Below are 22,604 nucleotides of genomic sequence, written 5' to 3'. Positions count from 1 at the left end.
AAGCAGGTATTAAATGCCCGTTAAACTTACATATTTGTCTAGCAATGACCAAGTTTTACGAAAGGACAAAATATGACCTGTTCTCAAAGCAGCTATTTCTTCATATCGCCTATATGAACAAAGCCAATTCCAGCACTCATGATAGGAGACATGTTGATTATTCTTCCAGTGTAAAACTATCAGATGGAGTGCAATCGAGATCATTAAATTAAACAATTTAGCATGTTTCAATGGAATTAATACAATACAAAGGTAAAACAAGAGCTCACAACCTTGAGACAAGCAACATTTTACAATACAAGGTAAAACAGGAGCTCACAGTCATGAAACAGGAAATATTTTCAAAATTAGGATAAAGAAGGGAGAGAAGGAGGGTGGAAAAAGGAGGATATGCAACAGAGCATGAAATATGCATAAGCCATAAGATACACTTATGTTGGTCCTGCCAATCTCAAATAGGCAATATTAAGCACCTTATATTTGACTGTGTGTGTATTCAAAAATATTGGAAAGAAATTTGGTCATTATTGGTAAACATTTTCCACCTTCCTGGCTCAATAACTTTTAAATTTGTGATACTTAAAGATCAATGCTTTAAATGCATGCTAAAACCCAATGAATGTATCCTTGTTAACACCATGATGTCTTTAGCTCTGAAAGTAATCTTTTCGCATTGGAAGTCCTTGTTTCAAGCTTATAAATGCAAAACATACCTTGCTAAGAAATCATTTCGTTTTGCCTTGCATGGGGAAAAATGGCTTCCACTTGTATCTTATTTTAACAATGTAAAATGATGATTGACAGCCTGTCTTCTTAACTACAAGTAAAATTATTCAAATTGTGACCATCACCCCAGGAACACTCGTTCCACTAGTAGAAACTTTGTTTAAATCCTACCATTACCTCACTGGTCAGGAGAGTACTCCCCGTTTTCTGGAAACTCCAGTGGTACAAAACAGGTCACAATATAATTCTTTAGTAGAGCCACTAGAGGTCTTTGCTATCCAAGCTTGACAGAACTTAAGGGGTTATCATGGATTGGAGCACTAATATGTTAAAGAATATTAAACACTACTTCTTTAGGTTCCTTGTTTTAGATAGGATAATTTTTAAAGATATGTTTCTAATCAATTTTGGACACAAACGATCCTTTGGAAGAGACATACTTCTTCTCTACCAGATTAGCCTTCAAGCTGTTCCTAGGACTGGTTAGACAACTGAGAACAATGTATGGTCCTGTTCCTCAATTCTCAAGTCACCTTCCTTCATTGACAGAGGAAGTCAGGTTTATAAATTGTAAGATATGGGAAACTGTGTGTTGGATTAAGTATAGGATCCTGTATGCTCATCTACTCAGAAAGGTAGAGAACCAAGGAGAAAGAAAATAAACGATTAGAAAAGAACTAGGGTATCTGGGACAGTGGTGTAGCGACAGGGGGCCTTGGGGGCCTGGGCCCCCCAAATTGGATTTGTATCCCCCAAGGTCTGCTGGTTTGGCTGGCGAGGGTCCCTTTCTCCAACGCCCATCGCTTTGCTGCCTGCCCTGCTTAACCCCCTCCTCCCACGTGCATCCTCAATTTCATTAAAACCAAGCATGCGTGCTGCAGGGGAAGCAGCATGGCAGAGAACAGTGCTGGAGGAAGGCTTCTGCTGGCAGGGCTTGGAGACTCCCCCCTCCCCCACCACCAGTCCAGGTATGTGGAGTTGTGATGGGAGGTGGAGAGCAGTGGGGAGGTGGTGCAAAATGTGGCCCTCATTTTGGGCTCAGCCCCCCCAAAAAAAAAAATTTAAGGCCTGGTTTGGGATCTCTGGTGATGCTGGACTTTTTTTCCTCCCAGCTGCAAGATTTGGTATGGTGCTGTTGCATGTTTTTTTATGTATATTTGATTTTGAGGCAGATTTTAGACAGAACATGGAGAGGGGAGTTCACACATCAAGTCAGGATGTGGAGAATTCCCATACTGTTTTACAAGTGGCTTGGCCAAATGTAGAACCTCTTGTAAAATAGGTGCAGGATCGTATGTCAGCTTCCAACCTTTTATGTCCCCACCCCTATCTAGGGTTCCCCTGATCTCCCCCAACATGGCATACCCCCCCCCCAACCAACCCTCTATCACAACATCCAAATCCCCCCTTCCCCCGAGTAAACCCCTGGCAGGGCACAGACCCTCCTCTAGGAGCCCCTATGTGTGGTCAAGGTCTTGACAAGTGAAAGCTTCCCCAAGGAAACACCCATTCCTACATATGGCAATTGTAAAAACAGAAATACATGTACAGATTTTTGGACCACTCAAACTATGCTTGCTTGAAATCTATGCATCCTATAGCATCTACAGATATAAAAATTGGCATAGTAAAATCAGTAATTTATACCTGTAGCCATTTAAATGTATCAGCATTTACACATGTAGATGCTGACATTCTAACCCTGCATTTTGATTTCTTGGATTCTCTATCCTTTGATGAATTACCTCTTTCTCCCTAACAAAAGCCGCATTACAGGCTTTTAGATCTGTGACTTGCTGTTGTAGTTAATCTATTCTAACTCCATGCTACTCCAACAGCATCCCATGTATGGTAACCCAGGATAATAATGACTGAGGGGGTCTTTTACTAAAGATTAGCTCGAGTTATCTGCAGCAGGGCCCACAGGAATAAAATGAGACTTGCTGCAGATAACTCGAGCTAACCTTTAGTAAAAGACTCCCTGAGTCCTCAAAAGATTTTTCACTTTTTGCAGTCTGGGACTGTTTCAGATTGGTCATGGCATTCTATAAGGCCTCCACTAGATCACTGTTGGTCTAATTAGCCTTTCATGCTGGCACACAGGACTCTATACCATCACTTGCTCAGCTTCAAATTTCCCCAGATCCAGCAACTCACCACAGAGATCTCCCACCTGTTTCCCATCCAGTTTCACTCCATCACCTCGCAGGGAATTTGCTGGAGGCATTTCTTTATTGCAAATATCTCCAAACACAAGCTCCTCAGCAGTCACTGCCTGTAGAACCCTGGCCCTTCAATTATTTCTGGGTCATGAGAGGCCTGTCTGCAGCTCTAGGCTCTGCAAAATATTAAAAATGCTCAGGTCAAATGTCCCACTGCTAACAGGCCCTCTCCCACTGGTTGAGCCCTAAAATTGTGAGAAGTTGCCTGAACAAAAAACAGGATTGACCTAACCTCCAAGGAGTATCATGCTTTATCATTATAATGTTACCCAAGTTCCTTCTGTAATACTAAATTGTCTATTTTCTTATATATTTCCACCATTCATGCTGTATTGTAAGCCACATTGAGCCTGCAAAGAGGTGGGAAAATGTGGGATACAAATGCAATAAATAAATAAATAAATAAATAAATAAGAGCACTTCTTTAGCAGCTTCAAATTCAGCTCACATTCCAACGCTTGCAGCTCAGTTCAATGTGGCTGCACCACCACCATCTCGGTCTCCCTTCAAAGTCATTACCCACATGGGAGGAAGTCTGGATTGGCAATAATCAAGCCACATTCTTATATGAATAAATAAGAGTTTACCTACCTAAAAACTTTTGATTATTGTTCCTGTCATTCTCTGAAGCTAGGTATGCAGGAAATTTTATTATCAAATCTGGTTTGTGGCATATTCTTAGAAGGCTGGTAAAGGCTAAGGATGTAGTGGTAATAACAAACCCACTATTGGGGAAAGGGACTCTCAATCATTGTTCAACAGCTCAGATTCAGGATGTATTTCTTCCAGGTTCTGAAAGGTTATCAATAGAAATCAAACAAAATAAAACATGGAAAAGAAAATAAGATGATACCTTTTTTATTGGACATAACTTAATACATTTCTTGATATTAAGTTATGTCCAATAAAAAAGGTATCATCTTATTTTCTTTTCCATGTTTTATTTGGTTTGATTTCTATTGATAACCTTTAAGAGTGGACTAACACAGCTACCACACCTCTCTACTTAGGTTCTGAAAGGAGCTTGGTTTTAGTGTCCTATCAAAAACTGGTTATAAAGGGAGACAGATGGAATATAATAAGGGGAAAACTCCTGCTGATTGTGAATAAAGACTCCTGGTACCTCAGCTTCAGAAGTCCTGTCAATAAATGGCATATCTGATAAGACTTGAAGGTGGAAGGTAATGCAAGTCAATCAGTTCATAATTAAGTCAATTTTTATTCAAGCAAGTAAAGTGGTGAATTAATGCCTACTTATGTAATAAGATATATTGTGATGTTTATTCTAACAGGGTAGACCGGGATCAAAAGGAGCAACTGGCTTAACAGTAAGTAATTTCCATTATACCTATAACAGCCCTAGGGTTTGGCCCACAGGGTACAGAGATTTGAGGGTTCTGGTGGACAGGAAGGCAAATGCCCCAAGACCCTCACTAGTTGACTACAAGAAAACTCCAATATACGTGGAACAGTCTCTGAAAATGTCTGTGGCTTCATTTTAACCACAATTTCTCCAGATTTTGTGGAGCAGTTGTATATGGACACAGAGGTGCCTATCTAATAAGTCCACATCTCTGGCACCTACCTACTCCTCTAATCAAGTTGACCTATTAGAAAATTATTTTCTAAGGAGCAAGTCTGAAAAATAGATGCTAACATTTACTCACCTAATACATTCGTAAATAGAATGCTAGCATATATGCACATATGTGCACACATACACATGTATGTCAGTATTCCGCCTAAGCACTATTCTGTAAATATGCACAAATCTCACACCGTGTGTTTTGCAGGGTAGGTGTACATGGGATGGATTCTGGGTGGGGCTCACACACACATGCCTTATAGAATACTATAAGGTACAAAGGTATGTAGAGAAAAAGAGGGAAACCTCTGTCAAAGACAAGCCTCAAGTGCAGAACAAACAGGTGCTCAAGGAAAGCAATGGTAAAACAATCTGGTTATCATCAAAGGCTTTATTGTGAAAAGGACCCAACACAGCCAGGTTTTGGCAAGATTGCCTGCATCAGGGGTCAGTTTCCCCACAAAATTTCATAGAGGCACCATTAATATTGCATAGTAAATTAGCACACAATAATAGTTTGCTGCTAAGGAGAAATTTGCAATGCACCTAAAATTAATTAGCTTAACACCTGAAATCTCAGAGTTTCTGATCGCATTTTTCTCTTTATGTATACTCTACTCTTTTACATAGAGCACCATTTCTATCATCGGTTTTAATTTAAGGGGAAAAAGAAACAGTGAAAAAAACCTCTAATTTAGAAAAAATGACTGTTCCTTAAAAAAAACCCTTATATTTTATTATCAGAGTGCAATTACAAAATTTTCCTAATACCAAAAAGGTTGTTCCAATACTTCAGTAGATCTGTGTCCTAACTTCCAGTCATTATCATGACAAAAAACAAACCAAAACTTATCTTTCAAATGTCTTATATCTTTGAAGCATTGTATATGTTCCATAGATTTCACTCCATTTTTCAAATCGGCTGATGTAAGAGTAAAACCTTTCTTCCCAAGGGAAATATTCCGCAGCCTGGTACAATCAATGGTTTCTAAGCCACCTAGATTACTGCAATGCAATCTATGCCGGATACAAAGAACAAATCATTAAGAAACTCCAAACTGCCCAAAACACAGCAGCCAGACTCATATTTGGAAAAACGAAATACGAAAGCGCCAAACCACTAAGAGAAAAACTATACTGTCTCCCACTTAAAGAACATATTACATTCAAAATTTGCACTCTGGTTCATAAAATCATTCACGGCGAGGCCTCGGTCTACATGTCAGACCTCATAGACTTACCAACCAGGAGCACAAAAAGGTCAGCACGCACATTCCTGAATCTCCACTACCCCAGCTGCAAAGGACTAAAATATAAATTAACACATGCATCCAGCTTCTCCCACATAAGCACGCAACTATGGAATGCACTAACAAATGCCATAAAAACAATGCACGACCTAACTAACTTCCGAAAATCACTAAAAAACAACCTATTCAATAAGGCATACCACAATGATCCATCCTAAATTCCAGACAACGAAACTCATACCAGAACTGGGCAAAACCGAACTCTCTATACTTGACTGCTTCAGATACTTTGTCACGAATGAACTTTAATGCAATACCACTTTATTTCTCATTCCGAATATGAATTCTCTACACTTGACTGCTTAATCTACTCTGTCACTTATGAACTTTAATGCAATACCACTTTGTATTTCTCATTCCGGAAATGGCGATCGCCATTACGGAATAATGTAAGCCACATTGAGCCTGCAAATAGGTGGGAAAATGTGGGATACAAATGCAACAAATAATAATAATAAGAGGAATGAACACAAATTCTAGACTCCGACAAAGGCACCTTATTTTGTAGACAGCTGCGTCAGGAGGTATATCCTTTTCCAGGAACTATCAGCTGATGGAAGATGTTTGAAAGATAAGTTCTTGATGTTTTTGACCACGTTAATGACTGGAAGTTAGAACACAGATTTTGGAACAACCTTTTTGGAATTAGGGAAAATTTGTAATTGTACTCTGGTAATATATAAGGCAGATTTCTTTTAGGAACAGTCATTTTTCTCTGAATTGGAGGGGTTTTTCACTGTTTCTTTTCCCCCTTAAGTTTCAACTGATGATAGAAATGGTGCTCTATGTAAAATAGTAGAGTATACATAAAGATATCTATGCTATCAGCAGCTCTATTAATTTTAGGTGCATTGCAAATTTCCCCTTAGCAGGAAACTTTATTATTGTGTATTAATTAATGTCAGTTTGCTTCTCTACAGATATAGTGATTATTTGATAGTAAATTAGCAGTCATATCAAGATTTTCAGTAAGGTGGAAATAAACTGTACGCAATGCTAACAGCACCTCTATAAAGTTTTGTGGGAAACTGACCACTGATGCAGACGATGTTGCTGAAACCCAGCTGTGTTGGATCCTTTCCACAATAAAGCCTTTGATGATGACCAGGTTGTTTTTCCTTTGCATCCTTTGACCATCTCTGTATGTTCTGCACTTGAGAAGTGAGCATTTATACTACCTCTATGGCACATATAGCCGATTAGGCTAGTATTCTATTAAAGAAATTAGGTCTCTAGATTTCTTTACAGAATGGGCTCCTAACAAGCACCCTGTTATAGAATTTATCTTTAAGGAGGCAGCTCTATAAGTGGATACAGTGGTGAGAGCCTAATCTTTAAAGGGATTTGGGTACCCAGAACACATTATTGAGTACCAGCATAACCCAGTATCAGCATGCCTTACTTTTAGGCTCCCACAGTTACACCAGTCATAGACCTGTAGGTGACAGTCCCTCCCATGTTCTGCCCATGTGAAAGCACCCCTCCCTTGAACTAATATGCAATGCCACTTACGCACACCCTTAAAGAATGTCACTGAGGTGGTTTGCTGCCACTTATGTGTGTAAATGTACACTTACCTGCAACAATGACAGTAAATGTGGACACCCTGTTATAACTTACCCTTATAGACTCCTATATATCTGTATAAAATACTAGCACAAATCCTGCAGAAATCATGCCTATATGAAAGGAACAAAGCTAAATACTTTAGGCTACAAAATTCACAACTTCTACAAGGGAGCAAGAACATACCATTTAATTCACCTTTCCCTCTGCACAATAATATCTTGATTGGATAGCACACACTCTACTATTTCTAAACAGAATATTATTTTAGTTTTAAGGTTTTTTATTGAGGACCATCAGAAGGCTTGCTCCAATCACCATTTATATTATAAGCATCTCCCATAATTCTTCATATTCCTCCTTACATTTTGTACATCTTCAAGGTATATTCAAAAGGAGTATTTTAAATATAGATAGAGCCGAGATGATTCCTCCTATAAATAAAATATATTACCTTCCAATTCCACAGAAGGAAATGGAGGAACAAAGGAGAAAATCAGAAGTGCAGGAAGTGCAAGAATATGGATTACAAAATTTGACAGCTTTTCTTGAAAATTCATTGCCTGAAATTCACACTTGCTCAACCTTGTTAGTTTCTTTGGTTTTTGAGCAGGACCTTAACTCAATTATGAAACTATACTTTAAAAATGCTCAAAAACCTTTTTTGGGATTTCGTCTGTGGATCTACCCGGATGTTACTAGATACACTCAGGAAAAAAGGAAAGAGTTTCTAATATTGAGACATGACGTTAAAGCTTTGGGAGCTAGTTTTTTGCTAGCTTATCCATGTAAATGCCTAATCAAATACTTAGACAACAAGTATATTTTCTATGAACCTGAACAATTGAATAGCTTTGTTGAATTAAAGAAGATTGCCAAATGACCTCTTGGATTAAGGGAAATAGTGTAGTATTAATTACCCGTGGGGCGGTCTAGGTCCTATTGCCTAAAAAAAAAGATAAATAATTTGTTTTTGTTCTCCTTAATTTATCTGACTCCCCCTTAATGTGATGGTGGTCTAAGATAGGGAAATATTATTTTTTTTGATACGAGAAATACAATTATAATTCCTTTTGTGAATCCTGTTATTTCTGAGTTTTCTGTAACAACAGTATCTTGTAATTATTTTGTGAAATTATAAATAAAAAAAATATATATATATAGATAGAGTATCTCCCAGGACAACCCAGCATGATCACGTTTTGCCTAGAGCTGCATCAGGGTAGTGGTACCTGAAGAACTCAGTATAGCATCTCACACAGCCGATTTCACAATACCTTGGTGCAGCTTTATGAAACACACAATCATGTTGGGTAGTCCTGAGAGATACTCTCTATTTTTGATATGCATGCTCTCTATTTAAAATACTCCTTTTGAATATACTTTGAAGATACAAGAAAATATTAATAAGGACCTATGAAGAATTATGGCTGATGTTCATAAATATAAATGGTGATTGGAGCAAGCCTTCTGTTGGTCCTCAAAAAACCCCTTAGAATATTTTTCAGATTTTATCTAGAAACAGTAAGTGTCTATTGTTCATTCAAGATATTATTTTGCAGGGGGAAAGGTAAATTACATTGAAAGGACAGATAGACATTCTGCTTCCACCCATGCTGCCACAATCTACACCCCTAAGCTGTCCTACTGTACAAGTATGCACTGGCTTGCTCTCCCCATACTTTCAGGCGTGACCTAATTTTATAAGAGCCAATTTATGTGCATAAATCAGCGTTTTATGCATTCAAATAGTTTATATAAAAGTACCCTATAAATGCAGTGCAGTTTACAAAAATGCTATTTGCAAGTGGCCCTTTTACTAATCTGTGGATTGGCAGCATCAGCCGTTTTTGACATGCACCAGGGCTCTTGTACCGCAGTGAATGAAAAGACCAAAAAAAGAAATGGCTGTGTGGTAAGTACGCACTTGCCACGCTGCCATTTCGGGAAGGAGCTCTTACCGTCACCCATTGAAGTGGTGGTAAGGGCTCCAGCACTAACCCGGCAGTAACTGGGCAGCGAGCAGCACTGCTCCCTTACCACCGTGTAACCCCTGCATTTAAACTGAATTCTGCATTAAACCAATATACTTGATACAAAACAAATGAAATGCGAGCCCCAATCCTGCAACCAGACTATAAGCGAGCAGCAGAACTTTTATCATTTGCAGTGAGATACTCCAGCATACAAAGAATTACAGGAATCTAAACATCAGCACAGAAGCATGAATTATAATATCTAGATCTTCTATGTCTAACACTAGTTGAAGTTGTTAAATACGTTCCAAATGGAAAAAAAAACAAATATGTGTTATGATGAGATCTGGACCTTCCTTCAAGAAAAAGAGTCCAACTCCTAACCACGGCATGCAAAGAACACTCCCATCTTGAAACACCAGAAATGATAATGATGGAGAAGGCATTTTCTTGGTCCACACAATTTCTTTCTTTTCTAGATTAAGTTTTAATGTATTTTTCCGTGATTCCTCTGAAATTTTTTGAAGGCAATCATTTAGTCTACTGATAGCTGTAAACCAGTCCTTCCCCAGTGGTACATAAAATTGCACAAGAAGAATAAACTATGGGCCCTGTTTACTTAGGTGTACTAGCAGTTTTAGAGCACACTAGAAATTAGCATGTGCTAATTTTTAGTGTGCGCTACAACGCTAGTGCGCCTATAGCGCAGCTTAATAAATAGGGCACTAAATGGGAGAACAAAATTCCCAAAACTATCACAAAAAAGAAAATGTTTTGCATAAATATACAGAACACGAGTGAGTGCTATAACATGAGGCTATGCAAATATAATTTAAAAAAATAAAACTCAAAACTCCATGGGGGGGAGGAGGGGGGGATTCGAAGAGGCAGTTTAACTTCCACCTTTGCTGGAATCCAATCCTATCATTGGTTTCAATGAGAGAACAAAAAGAAAAGCAAGAGAAAAAAAACTCCCAAAAAACAAAAGGGAGAAAAAAACCCCAGTAAACCCCCAAAACTTAAATAAGCCTAAATATGTACAGCAGTCACTCACACTGCCAAAAAACATAAACTCAGCTGCTTTTTCAAAAACCATGCACATAAAATCTTAAGAAAATCAGTCACTTATCAATAATTAGTTCAGAATTCACAGTTCCATATGCACGGTTTTGAAAAAAACAGTTTAATTTATATATTTTTTATCAGTGCAAATGATTGCAGTAAATGTTTAGGCTTATTTAAGTTTTTTTAGAGTAAGAGATTTTTCTCCCTTTTGTTTTTTGGGAGTTTTTTTCTCTTGCTCTTTATTCCAGTGTCCCATTGAAACCAATGATAGGATTGGACTCCAGCAATGGTGGAAGTTAAACTGCCTCTTTGGCCCTCTGTACCATAGTGGCTCATAATTGCTCACAAAACATCTCAAATCTTTAAAGCTGTGAAATTTTTCCATGCAATGATCCACCAATGAAGCACTGCTTCTACCCATCTTTATATTTGATGTATGTTCAGATAAACACAGCTTTAAACACCGACTCATCATCCCCACATAAAGTTTTTGGCATGGGCATATGATCACATAAACCACATGCTCACTTCTGCAGTTTGAAAAGTGTTGGAGATGATAAACTCTACCATCATTCGGATTCTTAAATTATTTGATCTGTAACATAACTTCACATACTGAACACTGCATACATTTGAAATGTCCATATATAAGATTGCCCTGAAACTTCAGTGGATGAAAAAGCAGAGCGGTCAACTTTGATAGTTTCTTTCATTTTTGAACAGGACTTGAACAATATTATGAGACTCTATTTTAAAAACTTACAAACTCGTTTTGGTGGGGTGAAAGTACAAATCTTCCCTGATATTACAAAATCGAGCCAACAGAGAAGGAAAGCTTTTTTAGCACTGAAAGTAAGAACATTAGAGATAGGCGGGTTGTTTTTCCTCGCCTACCCGTGCAAATGTTTAGTTAGGTTGGGTCAGGTTAAATATACGTTTTATTCACCAGAAAGTCTAAAATCATTTCTAGATTCTAAGCAATTGTAAATAGTTAAAGTAAATGGGAGTATTTATGCCACCTAGTTTCTTTTGTGTATACATATGAAAAATTCTTCCCTAACTCTGATCGCCTCATGATTTTAAATGGGGTCTAAGGAAGCATGAAGATTTTGTTTGATAAGATTTTGAAAAGTTTGTCAATACTTTTTCTTGCTTTATTGTTTATATGAAGAGTTATTAACTTTTGATTAACCAACTATTGCTGTATTTCAAAACAAGTGTATTCTTGTTAAAAGTGAAAATTAATAAACAAATTGAAATATGAAAAAAAAAAGATTGCCCTAAAAACTGCTAATCCTAGGTTCTACCAGACATAGAATCTCTTTCAAGTTCTTATCACATGCAAAAGCCACCCTTAATTCTATATCTTCAAATGCAGGGTGAAGTTCAATAATTTCCCAATTTTCTTTAACAATATTGGCTGCTATAGCGCAGTTAGATGTAAATTTTATCACACAAGTTTGGCTATCTGTGTCTGCAGCCTTATTCTGGGATTGTAATTAAAAATCTCCTTTATAGAACCTAGCTGTCTTGTAGGAGGATCTCAAAACTTCTTCATTTTCATTTATTCATTAGTGTTGCACTTTGTTCTTTAAAATCACTCAATTCAGAACAATTTCTTCTGGCTCTAAGAAACTGTGACAATGGCAGACTGTTCTTTAAGGGAGTCTTTTACTAAAGATTAGCTCACGTTATATGTAGCAGGGCCCATTTTATTCTGCTGCAGATAACTCGAGCTAAGCTTTAGTAAAAGACCCCCGAAACATCTCTGATGACAGCTATCATATGACAACAGTGTATTCCTATCAGTTGGTCTGTTAAATACCTTCATGGTGAACCTTGATATACCTTACCTGATTTCCACATCAAGAAAATTTTATTTTATCAATGGCTGTTGTTAATGTGAAATCCAAGTTCTCATCACAGGTATTTAACAGGGATACCACACCAAAGAACAAAGATATCTTCTATAAAACATAACCACTTGACAATCTTTTCTGCAAATGGTGAACAATATACCCAATTTTCTTCAAACCTCAACATATAAAGATTGGCCACTGAAGGGTCAAAGGTAACTCCCATCGAAAAAAAAGAAATTTTTTTTATACAAGGGTCAGTTCTATTTACAGCTTAGTAAATAGAACTGACCCTTGTATACAAAAAAAATTTCTTTCATCACTAAATGTGAGATCTTTAATAGACAATCAGTAGGAGTACAATGTGGTCATTCTCTCCCCTCAAGTACCTCATAGATGACGTTCATTGCTTCATCCTGAGGAACAGAGGTGTACAGTGATGTCACATCAAGAGTTGCCATAATGTATGGTTCATTTGTGATTTCAATATCAGACAAAACATTCAAAAAATGAGACGTGTCCCTAATATAAGAACTACCCTTAATAACTTCGAGAAATTCATCTACAAAACAGGACAAAGGTTCAAGGAGAGAATTAGTTTAAGACATAATTGGTCTTCCGGGTGGATTCACTAAACTTTTGTGGATCTTAGGTAATGTGTAAAAACACTAGTGTCACTGGATGTTGGTGGTTCAAAAATCTAAAATCCTTATGTGTCAGAAATCCTGATTGAATGTTTTGTCTGATATTGAAAGACCCGCAAAGAATCAGAATTTATATGTGTCCTCTGAGATCATTTGTTAAGGCCATTAATAAACTCTCCCAACTATAACCTGTCTGAAAGCCTCCTTGAAGAGACTCCAAAAAGCATATTAGCATCTCGATGTTCCTACAACTGAGAGGGACTGTCTTCTCAAAAGTTTACCCAGATAGAGCAAGTGAGAGACTAGTTAGTTAATTCTCAGATATCTGGGAATCTAAAAAGCTCTGTAAGCAAGAGCATAAAAATCATCTTTTTTTTTTTTAAAGGAAGTAAGACTGCCAGCCTGTAATGAAGAGTTTAGAATTTTAAGAACATGAAAACCTTTTTACCCATGAAAATATTTTTTATAAAATATCCTCATGTTGGACTCATGGGAACATATAACAAAATGACTGAAGTAGCACAAGTCTGAATCTTGTGAGCATTAAGAATCATAACTACTCAGGAAGCTAACTTGAAAGAGGAATCACACACTGCCACTCATCCTGCCAAAATCTTTATCCTGTTTCTGTATACAGTAGCTTTGAAAAATGGTTAATTCAGTTTAGACTTTCAGATTTTCCAGCCTTTTAACAGTGCATTTCAGAAAAGTCTCACAGCAAGCTATAGATTTCACCGAAAGGGAGCCATGTCCTTTGATGGAAGTTACAGATCACAGTTTTCAAGCATGACCTAATTAACCATTTTCCTCACACAAAAAAACCTTTTGAAACTGCCTGTTCAAAAAATAGCATTTGAAAATAAGATTAAAATATTTCTAAAACCTAAGACATACCAGCATGAATATGATCTGATTCTATGCAATGATAATACATCAGGTATAGAAAACAAAATCAAAGTAAAAGACATCCAATTTACTTTTCACTTCCAGAAAGAAGATATAATAAAATTGATTAAAGAAATTTGTGGTAAGTTTATATTTTATTTCCTTGGATAACATTTTGATAACAGCCTACAATCATTACTAATGCTTTCTGTAAGCTGACATCATCAACCGTAGGTAGAACATACTGTGGTACTTTCTAAATCAGTGATTCCCAAACCTGGTCCTGAAGGCACCCCGGCCAGTCAGGTTTTCAGGATATCCACAATAAATATTCATGAAAGAGATTTGCATGCAGTGGAGTCAGTGCATGCAAATATCTCTCATGAATATTCATTGTGGATATCCTGAAAACCTGACTGACTGGGAGCCTCCAGGACCAGGATTGGGAATCATTGCTGTAAATATCAAGAGCATAAATACAGATTAATAAAATGTGTGTGGAGCCATACGTGCATTACGTGCAGGCTCTCTCAGGCAGAGCTCGCAGCTTATTGGTGAACTCACTCACATTGTAGATGGAAGGAGAGGATGTTCGAATTCCTGTATGGGAGGGTGGTGGGCGGATTAGGGGATGGGGTAGGGGCTGTTGGAGGGGGAGGATTGAAGGGTAGGAGGAGGGTGGGGGAGTAGTCTAAGAGAAAGGGTATGATAGAAAGACATGAGAATTGATGCTATACCTTATGTGAAGATGCAAGTATTCAGAAGTACTTTGAGTGTTACTGGGGAAGTATTTATTAGTATACCCTTTATAGTGAATCACAGGGGTTTTGGGGGGGTTTGGAGGGTGGGGAGTGGAGATTCAAGTTTGACATGATTGGTATCACTTGGCTGTTATGATGTTCAGAGTTAGAGGTATTGAGTCGTTAAAGGGGCCTTATGAGGAGGTTGGGGGGGAGGGATGGAAAGTTGAAAACAACTTGTATTTCTCTTTTGAATTGTGTTGATGTGATTGGGAGTCTGTTGATAGCTGATGCCGTTTATTTTATAACATGTGATGGCTTTAATAAGAATGATTAAACATAAAAGTAAGGGCATAGTGGGGATGGGGGGTGGGGAGAGGGAGGAAAATTACAGCAAAAGTTTGATGACACTTCAGTCAAATGTTTTGTTAAAGAAGGCATAGATTTGTATTAAGTACATGTTTATTGACACTTAAATATTGTAAACTGTGACATCAATAAAAAAGTTAAAACATAAAATGTGTGTTATTTCTATTTTTCTTCCTGCAGGCTGTGGAGTGAAGTGTAAGGAAATTCCCATGGAGCTTGTGTTTGTAATTGACAGCTCTGAAAGTGTTGGACCAGAAAACTTTGAGATAATCAAAGACTTTGTCACTGCTCTTGTGGACAGAGTTACCGTAGGTAGAAATGCTACTAGAATTGGCCTTGTACTCTACAGTTTAGAAGTTCGGCTAGAATTTGGACTTAACAGGTATACAACTCAGCAGGATGTGAAACAGGCAATAAGGAAGATGTTGTACATGGGAGAAGGTACATACACTGGAACTGCTATCCGCAAAGCAACTCAAGAAGGATTTTTTGCAGCTCGGACAGGTGTGAGGAAAGTTGCTATAGTATTAACAGATGGCCAAGCAGATAAGAGAGAGCCTGTTAAGATAGACATAGCAGTCCGAGAGGCCCATGCTGCCAACATTGAGATGTATGCAATTGGAATTGTAAATACTTCGGATCCAACCCAAATTGGATTCTTGCGGGAACTAAACCTGATTGCATCAGATCCTGACAAAGAACACATGTTTCTGATTGATGACTTCAACACTCTTCCAGGTATGTCTACATCTGACTTATGAAGTTAATATAAACAGCACAAAGTATGTAGAAGGTAAGAATATTCATTTCTATGATAACATCGTTTAATTTAATTAAATCTGGCATTTATATTCCACTTCGCCCAGATGAATCAAAACATATGACAATAAAATAACAAGACAAAAATCAATAATCTAAAATATACAGTCAATAAAATAATAGACTGAGGAAAATAAAACAGTAAAAATAAAATTTACCACAATTTAAAAAAATTAAAAACCCATTCATTATTCTCACCATAAAGATGTATTATAAAAATGCTGCCCTCAACTCAAGCTAATCCATCAATTTCTTGAGAAATCATGTTTTCAATTTCCTCAGAACAAGAATATAACTCTGATTAGATCACAACTGACAGAAGCTGGTTTACTAGATAACTGTCCCGCTCCTTCACTGCAAAATGATATCATGAACACAAGCTTGTTAATCCACCTTCACAGTACATAAAAGATTATATTTAATTAGTAAACTGAGTGGCTGTGACTAGGAATCCATACATAAACCACCACACATCTAGAGGGTATAAGGAGTGCCTAGTTTAAGAAGGCAAGTAGAAGCCTACAGAGGTGCTATTTTAGCATAAGAGGCAGAAATCATGCCTACATTGTTCAAAAGGAGATGTAAATGTCCATACCTAGATTATTTAAGGATGTGTGTAATTTGGCATATTTTATAGTCTAAGATATGCATATGCTTGCTAATCTCAACTGCACACCATCCCTTTAAACACCCACAAGCAAAGTATGTGCCAGCATGTCAATCAACATACTTTTATGCTGACTGGTAACAGGACATTTACACATGTATGTGGCTACATTCACGTGGTGCGACCGCACCTTGAATCTTGTGTTCAATTCTGGTCATCGCATCTCAAAAAAGATATAGTGGAATTAGAAAAGGTGCAGAGAAAGGCGACAAAAATGATAAAGGGGATGGGATGACTTCCCTATGAGGAAAGGCTAAAGCAGCTAGGGCTCTTCAGCTTGGAGAAAAGATGGCTGAGGGGAGATATGATAGAGGTCTACAAAATAATGAGTGGAGTGAAAAGGGTAGACGTGAAGCATCTGTTTACTCTTTCCAAAAATACTAGAACTAGGGGGGATTCAATGAAGCTACAAAGTAGTAAATTTAAAACGAATCAGAGAAACATTTTCTTCACTTAATGTGTAATTAAACTCTGGAATTTGTTGCCAGAGAATGTGGTAAAGGCAGTTAACGGGGTTTTAAAAAGTTTTGGACAGCTTCCTAAAGGAAAAGTCCAAGAATCATTATTAAAATGGACTTGGGGAAAACCCACTGCTTATTTCTGGGATAAGCAGCATAAAATGTTTTGTACTTTTTTGGGATCTTGTTAGGTATTTGTGATCTGGATTGGTCACTGTTGGGAACAGGATGCTGGGCTTGATGGACCTTTGGTCTGTCCCAGTATGGCAATACTTATGTACGTACATGAAAATGACTTCATAAAATTAGCCCCTTATTGCATGGGCATAATTTGGAAGGGCGAGGGGGGCATTACCCTCCCAAACGAGCTTTCCCCTACCTGGGCAGGGTTAAAGGCACAGATGCCCAGACACTACTTCCTCCTGGGACACTACTGCAGTGGCCCGGAGGAACCACGAGCAGCCCTGTCTCTCCTGCATGCTCACCCTCCTCTCCTCCCTCTCCCACCTTCGCGTTTGCAGCAAAACAAAAAAGTGAAATCGTGCATGGGGCCATAGCCCTACGCGTGCCACTGATGGCTTCCTTCCTCCTCCTGGCTCCCTCCCTCTCCAAAACAGGAAGTTACATCATGACGGAAGGGATGAGGAAGGACGTCATCAGTAGCGCATGCACCATGCAGGGCAACAGCGAAGGAGGTAACAATGAAATTTCCTTGGCTACCAATTTAGGACGTCTCCAACTGCACTCCGTCGCAAGGACAGCCAAAGTTCAAGGGGGCGTGTTGGAGACATAGCGAAGACGGGACTTGGGCATGCCTAACACTTGGACGTCCTTGACCCATAATCGAAAAAGCAAGGATGTTCCTGACGAACACTTGGACGTTATCACCTGGACCTGTTTTTCTTACGACTAAGGCACAAAAAGGTGCCCAAAATGACCAGATGACCACCAGAGGGAATTGGGGATGACTTCCCCTTACTCCTCCAGTGGTCACTAACCCCCTCCCACCCTCAAAAAACATCTTTCAAAATATGTCGTGCCAGCCTCAGATGTCATACTCAGGTCCATGACAGCGCATGCAGGTCCCTGGAGCAGTTTTAGTGGGTGCAGTGCACTTCAGACAAGCGGACCCAGCCCCATCCCCCCCCCCACACCTGTTACATTTGTGGAGGAAACAGCGAGCCCTCCAAAACCCACCACAAACCCACTGTACCCACATCTAGGTGCCCCTCTTCACCCGTAAGGGCTAGATGGTAGTGGTGTACAGTTGTGGGTAGTGGGTTTTGTTGGGCTCAGCAAACAAGGTAAGGGAGCAATTTATAAAGTCCACTGCAGTGCCCCCTAGGGTGGCCGGTTGGTGTCCTGGCATGTCAGGGGGACCAGTGCACTACAAATGCTGGCTCCTCCCATGACCAAATGGCCTGCATTTGGTCATTTTTGACATGGACAGCCTTGGTTTTGAAAATCACCGAGTCAGAAATGTCCATGTCTAGGGACATCCAAATCTAGGGACAGCGAAATTTAAGGATTTGGACGTCCCTGACGTTATTTTTGAAACGAAAGATGGATGTCCATCTTGTTTCCAAAATATGGGTTTCCCCGCCCCTGGATTTCGTCGTTTTGCAAGGACGTCCAAATCGCAACTTGGACGTCCCTTTTGAAAATGCCCCTCAATAGTATTAGGGAGAGACAGGCCTTGCTGAATGAAGGGAGACAGGCCATGCTGAATGAAGGGAGGGAAGAGAGAGATAGGGTAACGCTTGGTGCTGGGGGATGATAGACAGAAGGGTGATAGTGGGAGGCAAGAGAAACAGAGGGGTGATTTTGGATGGTGGGGGCATAAGAGGGAGAGACAGAGGAGATCCTGGATTCCCATGGCAAGGCAGGCTGGGTATGAGGGAGTATGATAGGAAATTCTGGATAGTACAGGTGAGACATTAGATGGAAGAGGGGAAAGACGTGACACTGAATGGAAGAAGAGAAAGAGGTGGAAGGCAGTGGATGGAAAGGGGAGACAATGGAAAGGGAGATGCTGGATGGAAGGGGGAAAGGAAAGGTACTAAATGGAAGCAGAGGGAAGGGAGACAATGGAAGAGGGAGAGAGGGGGAGATGCTGGATGGAAGGGGAGGTGAGAGGATGGAAGGAAAAGGGAGAAAGAGCGGAGATGCTGGATGGAATAGGGGGAGAGAGAGGGGAAGGAAGGAGACATGGGATGGAATAGGAAGAAAGATGATGGTAGGAGGAGAGGACAGAGTTAGTGAAAGTCTGGGGAATATGAGGAAGGGGAATGAGAGAGTGAGGAAAAGAGATGGAAACCTGTAGGGAGATGCAGTAAAAAGAGGGACATTGAACACTGGCTAGTAACAATGAAACCTGACTAGAGAGGCAGAAAAACAAATGGAAACAACTGAAAGGAAAAGATCAATGCTGGATATAATTATGGAAATGAAAAAGACAGGAGGAGAGAGGAAAATGGCAAATAGAAAAGGAAACCATGGCAAGAAAGTTAAGATCAGAGAGAGGAAGGCAGAAACCAGAGACTGAAATCAGCACGATTAGAAAAATTATATGACCAGACTACACAGGTAGAAAAAAGAATTTTAATTTTTAATTTAGGATAAAGTAGTGTCATAGCCATGAATCCTACGCTAAAGGTTAATATATAATAATAAAACAAATATGTAGACAACAATTAAACTGAACCCTTAAGCTTGGCACACAATACAACACTAAACAGTCAAATTCAGGGCTTGGATATCATCAAATATCATACGATAAAACATATAAAGATATCTGCTTACTGTGTGTACTACGTTGTATCTAGATGAGGAAAAAGCCTCAAATGCTAAGGAAAGCTCCTATGTTAGTCGCCCAACTTAAGGGAGCCGCCTTTCATTCATCATAGGCTAAAAACCTCTTACATGGCAAACTTGAACCTGATTACACCAGTGCCGAAAGTTTCTACATTTTTCACTGTAATAAAATTCAGAGCCATTGAAAGAATCAGTATGCTGGTGAATGTCTTAGTTGTCATACATATGTCCCCTGATGAAGCCATAAAGCAAAACGGCATGGCCAATGTGGAGATAAGTAATAGGAGTATCCATAACATTAGTCCATGTGACAATGTTTTGATAAGTTAAGTTCCTTGCATACAGCATATATCACAAATGTGAATATGAACCATAATGAATATGTATGAGATGTATATATGCAAATTAATAAGCTAATATGTCAGCGCACACCCTTTGTCCCCCAAATGGAAGTCAAACTACACTTATGTCTTATTGGTATGTTGCAAACTGCTCAGATATTTGTACAATGTGCATACATCGAATGATTGAAGGAAATCAAATTTAACTTGTGAAGGATACAAGTACTCTAATGACTTACTGAAAATATAAAACTTGGAGAAGCCTAAGACTTACAATTTATTTTTAAATATATATTTGGTTTTCTTCCTCTATTTTTTAAGCCTTGGAATCCAAGTTAGTAAACCAGTTTTGTGAAGATGAACATGGAGCCCTGATTTACAGTCGCTTTGGAAATGGCTTAAACCACAGAGGACATTCAATATACACAGGTGCTGCGATTCCTTCACATTATGTACTTCACAACAGCCGAAATGTTAATGAACAAACTGTCTCACAGGAGAGGCAAGAAACAACACGGCAAGAAAACGTGATCACCCCAGCTCAGCCAGTGATTCCGGTACAATTACATTTTGCTTAACCATCACAGTGAACAAATACCGACTAACAAATTAATACCCAGGCAGTTTGTCTAGGAGAGATTATTGCTATTATAAGTTAAAATTTGCATTACAAATTATTCCCCCCCCCCTCCTTTACAAAGCCATGCAATAATGCTGACACAGCCCATTCACTTTGAATGGGCTGTGTCGGCATTACCGTATGGCTTTGTAAAAGGAGGGGGGTATAAAAATGTTACAGTCTCTAATATCTTACATTTTTCAAATTGCTTTTGGAAACATTTTTGGTTTTGCTTTAGCAGTTTCCACTTGCTCTTCTGGGCTCCAGCTCTTCAGCCCAGCATCGCCAGCTACTCTGCACACCCACACACATATACCCAGGCCCGTGCCAACACGGTAAGCGGGGTAAGCACCGCAGGGGGGCGCCTGCCTTCAAGGGTGTCGCGCTTACCCCGCTTACCGTGTTGTACTAGACTCCCGACAAACAAGACCTATGCTGAACCTCTGCTGCCGCCGGCACCGCTTCTTTCCACAGCCAGCATAACAAGAAAAAGAAGCGCGGAGCCACCCGCAGCAGCCTTCAGACATGCGCTGTCGGCTCTGCCGGTTCTCTGCCCCCTGACGTCAATTTCCCGTTCCGGGGGCAGAGGACCAGCAGAGCCGACAGCGCATGTCTGAAGGCTGCTGCAGGTGGCCCCGCGCTTCTTTATCTTCTTATGTCTGCGCCTTCCTCTGCCAGGTACTGCCACATGACTTCCTGTTTTTTGGGGGGCAGAATCGGAGACAGCCCGGGTGGAGTGCTGCCACCGCCATTAATCTAAAGCAAGCTTTGAGTGGGGGAGGGAGTGAGATGACTGGATCAGTGCACAGCAGAGAGAGTGAGAGATTATTGGACTGGGGGGGGGGGGGCAATGATGCTGGGACCTGCAGGGGACATACTAAACCCACAGAAGGAGGGGAAGTGGGAACAGGAGAGAGAGAAGAGATATGGATATTTATTGGATCCCAGGAGGAAGAGAGGAAAGACAAATAGTTGCTGAACTCCCAAAGAGAGGGGTGGGAGCTGGGAGGGAAGGAAGAGAGAAGAAGACATGCTGGTCCCAGGGTTGGGATTGGGAAGACAAGGGAGAGCCAGGGAGAGATAGGGAGAGAAAGAGGGGACATGAAAAAGAGCAGGGGAGAGCCAGAAAGAGATGGGGAGAGAAAGAGGGGCCATGGAAAAGAACAGGGGAGAGCCAGGGACATGGAAAAGAGCAGGGGAGAGCTAGAGAGAGATGGTGAGAGAAAGAGGGGACATGGAAAAGAGCAGGGGAGAGCCAGAAAGAGATGGGGAGAGAAAGAGGGGCCATGGAAAAGAACAGGGTAGAGCCAGGGACATGGAAAAGAGCAGGGGACAGCTAGAGAGAGATAGTGAGAGAAAGAGGGGACATGGAAAAGAGCAGGGGAGAGCCAGAAAGAGATGGGGAGAGAAAGAGGGGACATGGAAAAGAGCAGGGGACAGCTAGAGAGAGATGGTGAGAGAAAGAGGGGACATGGAAAGGAGCAGGGGAGAGCCAGAAAGAGATGGGAGAGAAAGAGGGGCCATGGAAAAGAACAGGGGAGAGCTATAGAGAGATGGTGAGAGAAAGAGGGGACATGGAAAAGAGCAGGTGAGAGCCAGAGAGAAGATGCTGGATGGAAGACGGGTACAGAGAGAGAGAGATGAGTTTAAAGATGAAGAGAGAAAGAGGGGACATCTGCAGGAGAGAGAGCGAAGCTGCTGGGGAGAAACTGGGGGAGAACCTAGCAGCCAGACTGAGAAATGCTGGATGAAAGAAGGGAGAAAGAGGAAAAATGCTGGAAGGAGGGGGCAGAATGAGGGAAGATGCTGGTAGGTAGGGAAAGAGGAAAGACACTGGAAGGATGGGGTGAGAGAGGACATGCTGAATGGAAAAGGGTCGAGATAGAGAGAGACAATGGATGGAAGGATTGGGAGAGGGTAATGGGTGGAAGGATGGAGAGAG

General features: G+C 40.0%; 1 protein-coding gene across 1 annotated transcript in view; it reads left to right on the top strand.

The window, feature by feature from the left end:
- LOC115475115 (collagen alpha-1(XXVIII) chain-like) overlaps positions 1-22,604 on the top strand; it is a 152,329-nt gene that overhangs the window by 118,190 nt on the left and 11,535 nt on the right. The window contains exons 29-32 of the mRNA XM_030210855.1: positions 4,241-4,276; positions 13,941-13,977; positions 15,125-15,682; positions 20,365-20,600. Of these exons, the coding sequence (XP_030066715.1) occupies positions 4,241-4,276; positions 13,941-13,977; positions 15,125-15,682; positions 20,365-20,600 (867 nt within the window). The remainder of the gene's footprint in view (positions 1-4,240; positions 4,277-13,940; positions 13,978-15,124; positions 15,683-20,364; positions 20,601-22,604) is intronic.

This window comes from Microcaecilia unicolor, chromosome 7 (assembly GCF_901765095.1).
Source record: "Microcaecilia unicolor chromosome 7, aMicUni1.1, whole genome shotgun sequence".
In the NCBI taxonomy this organism is placed as follows: domain Eukaryota; kingdom Metazoa; phylum Chordata; class Amphibia; order Gymnophiona; family Siphonopidae; genus Microcaecilia; species Microcaecilia unicolor.
This window is presented reverse-complemented; position numbering and strand designations above follow the sequence as displayed.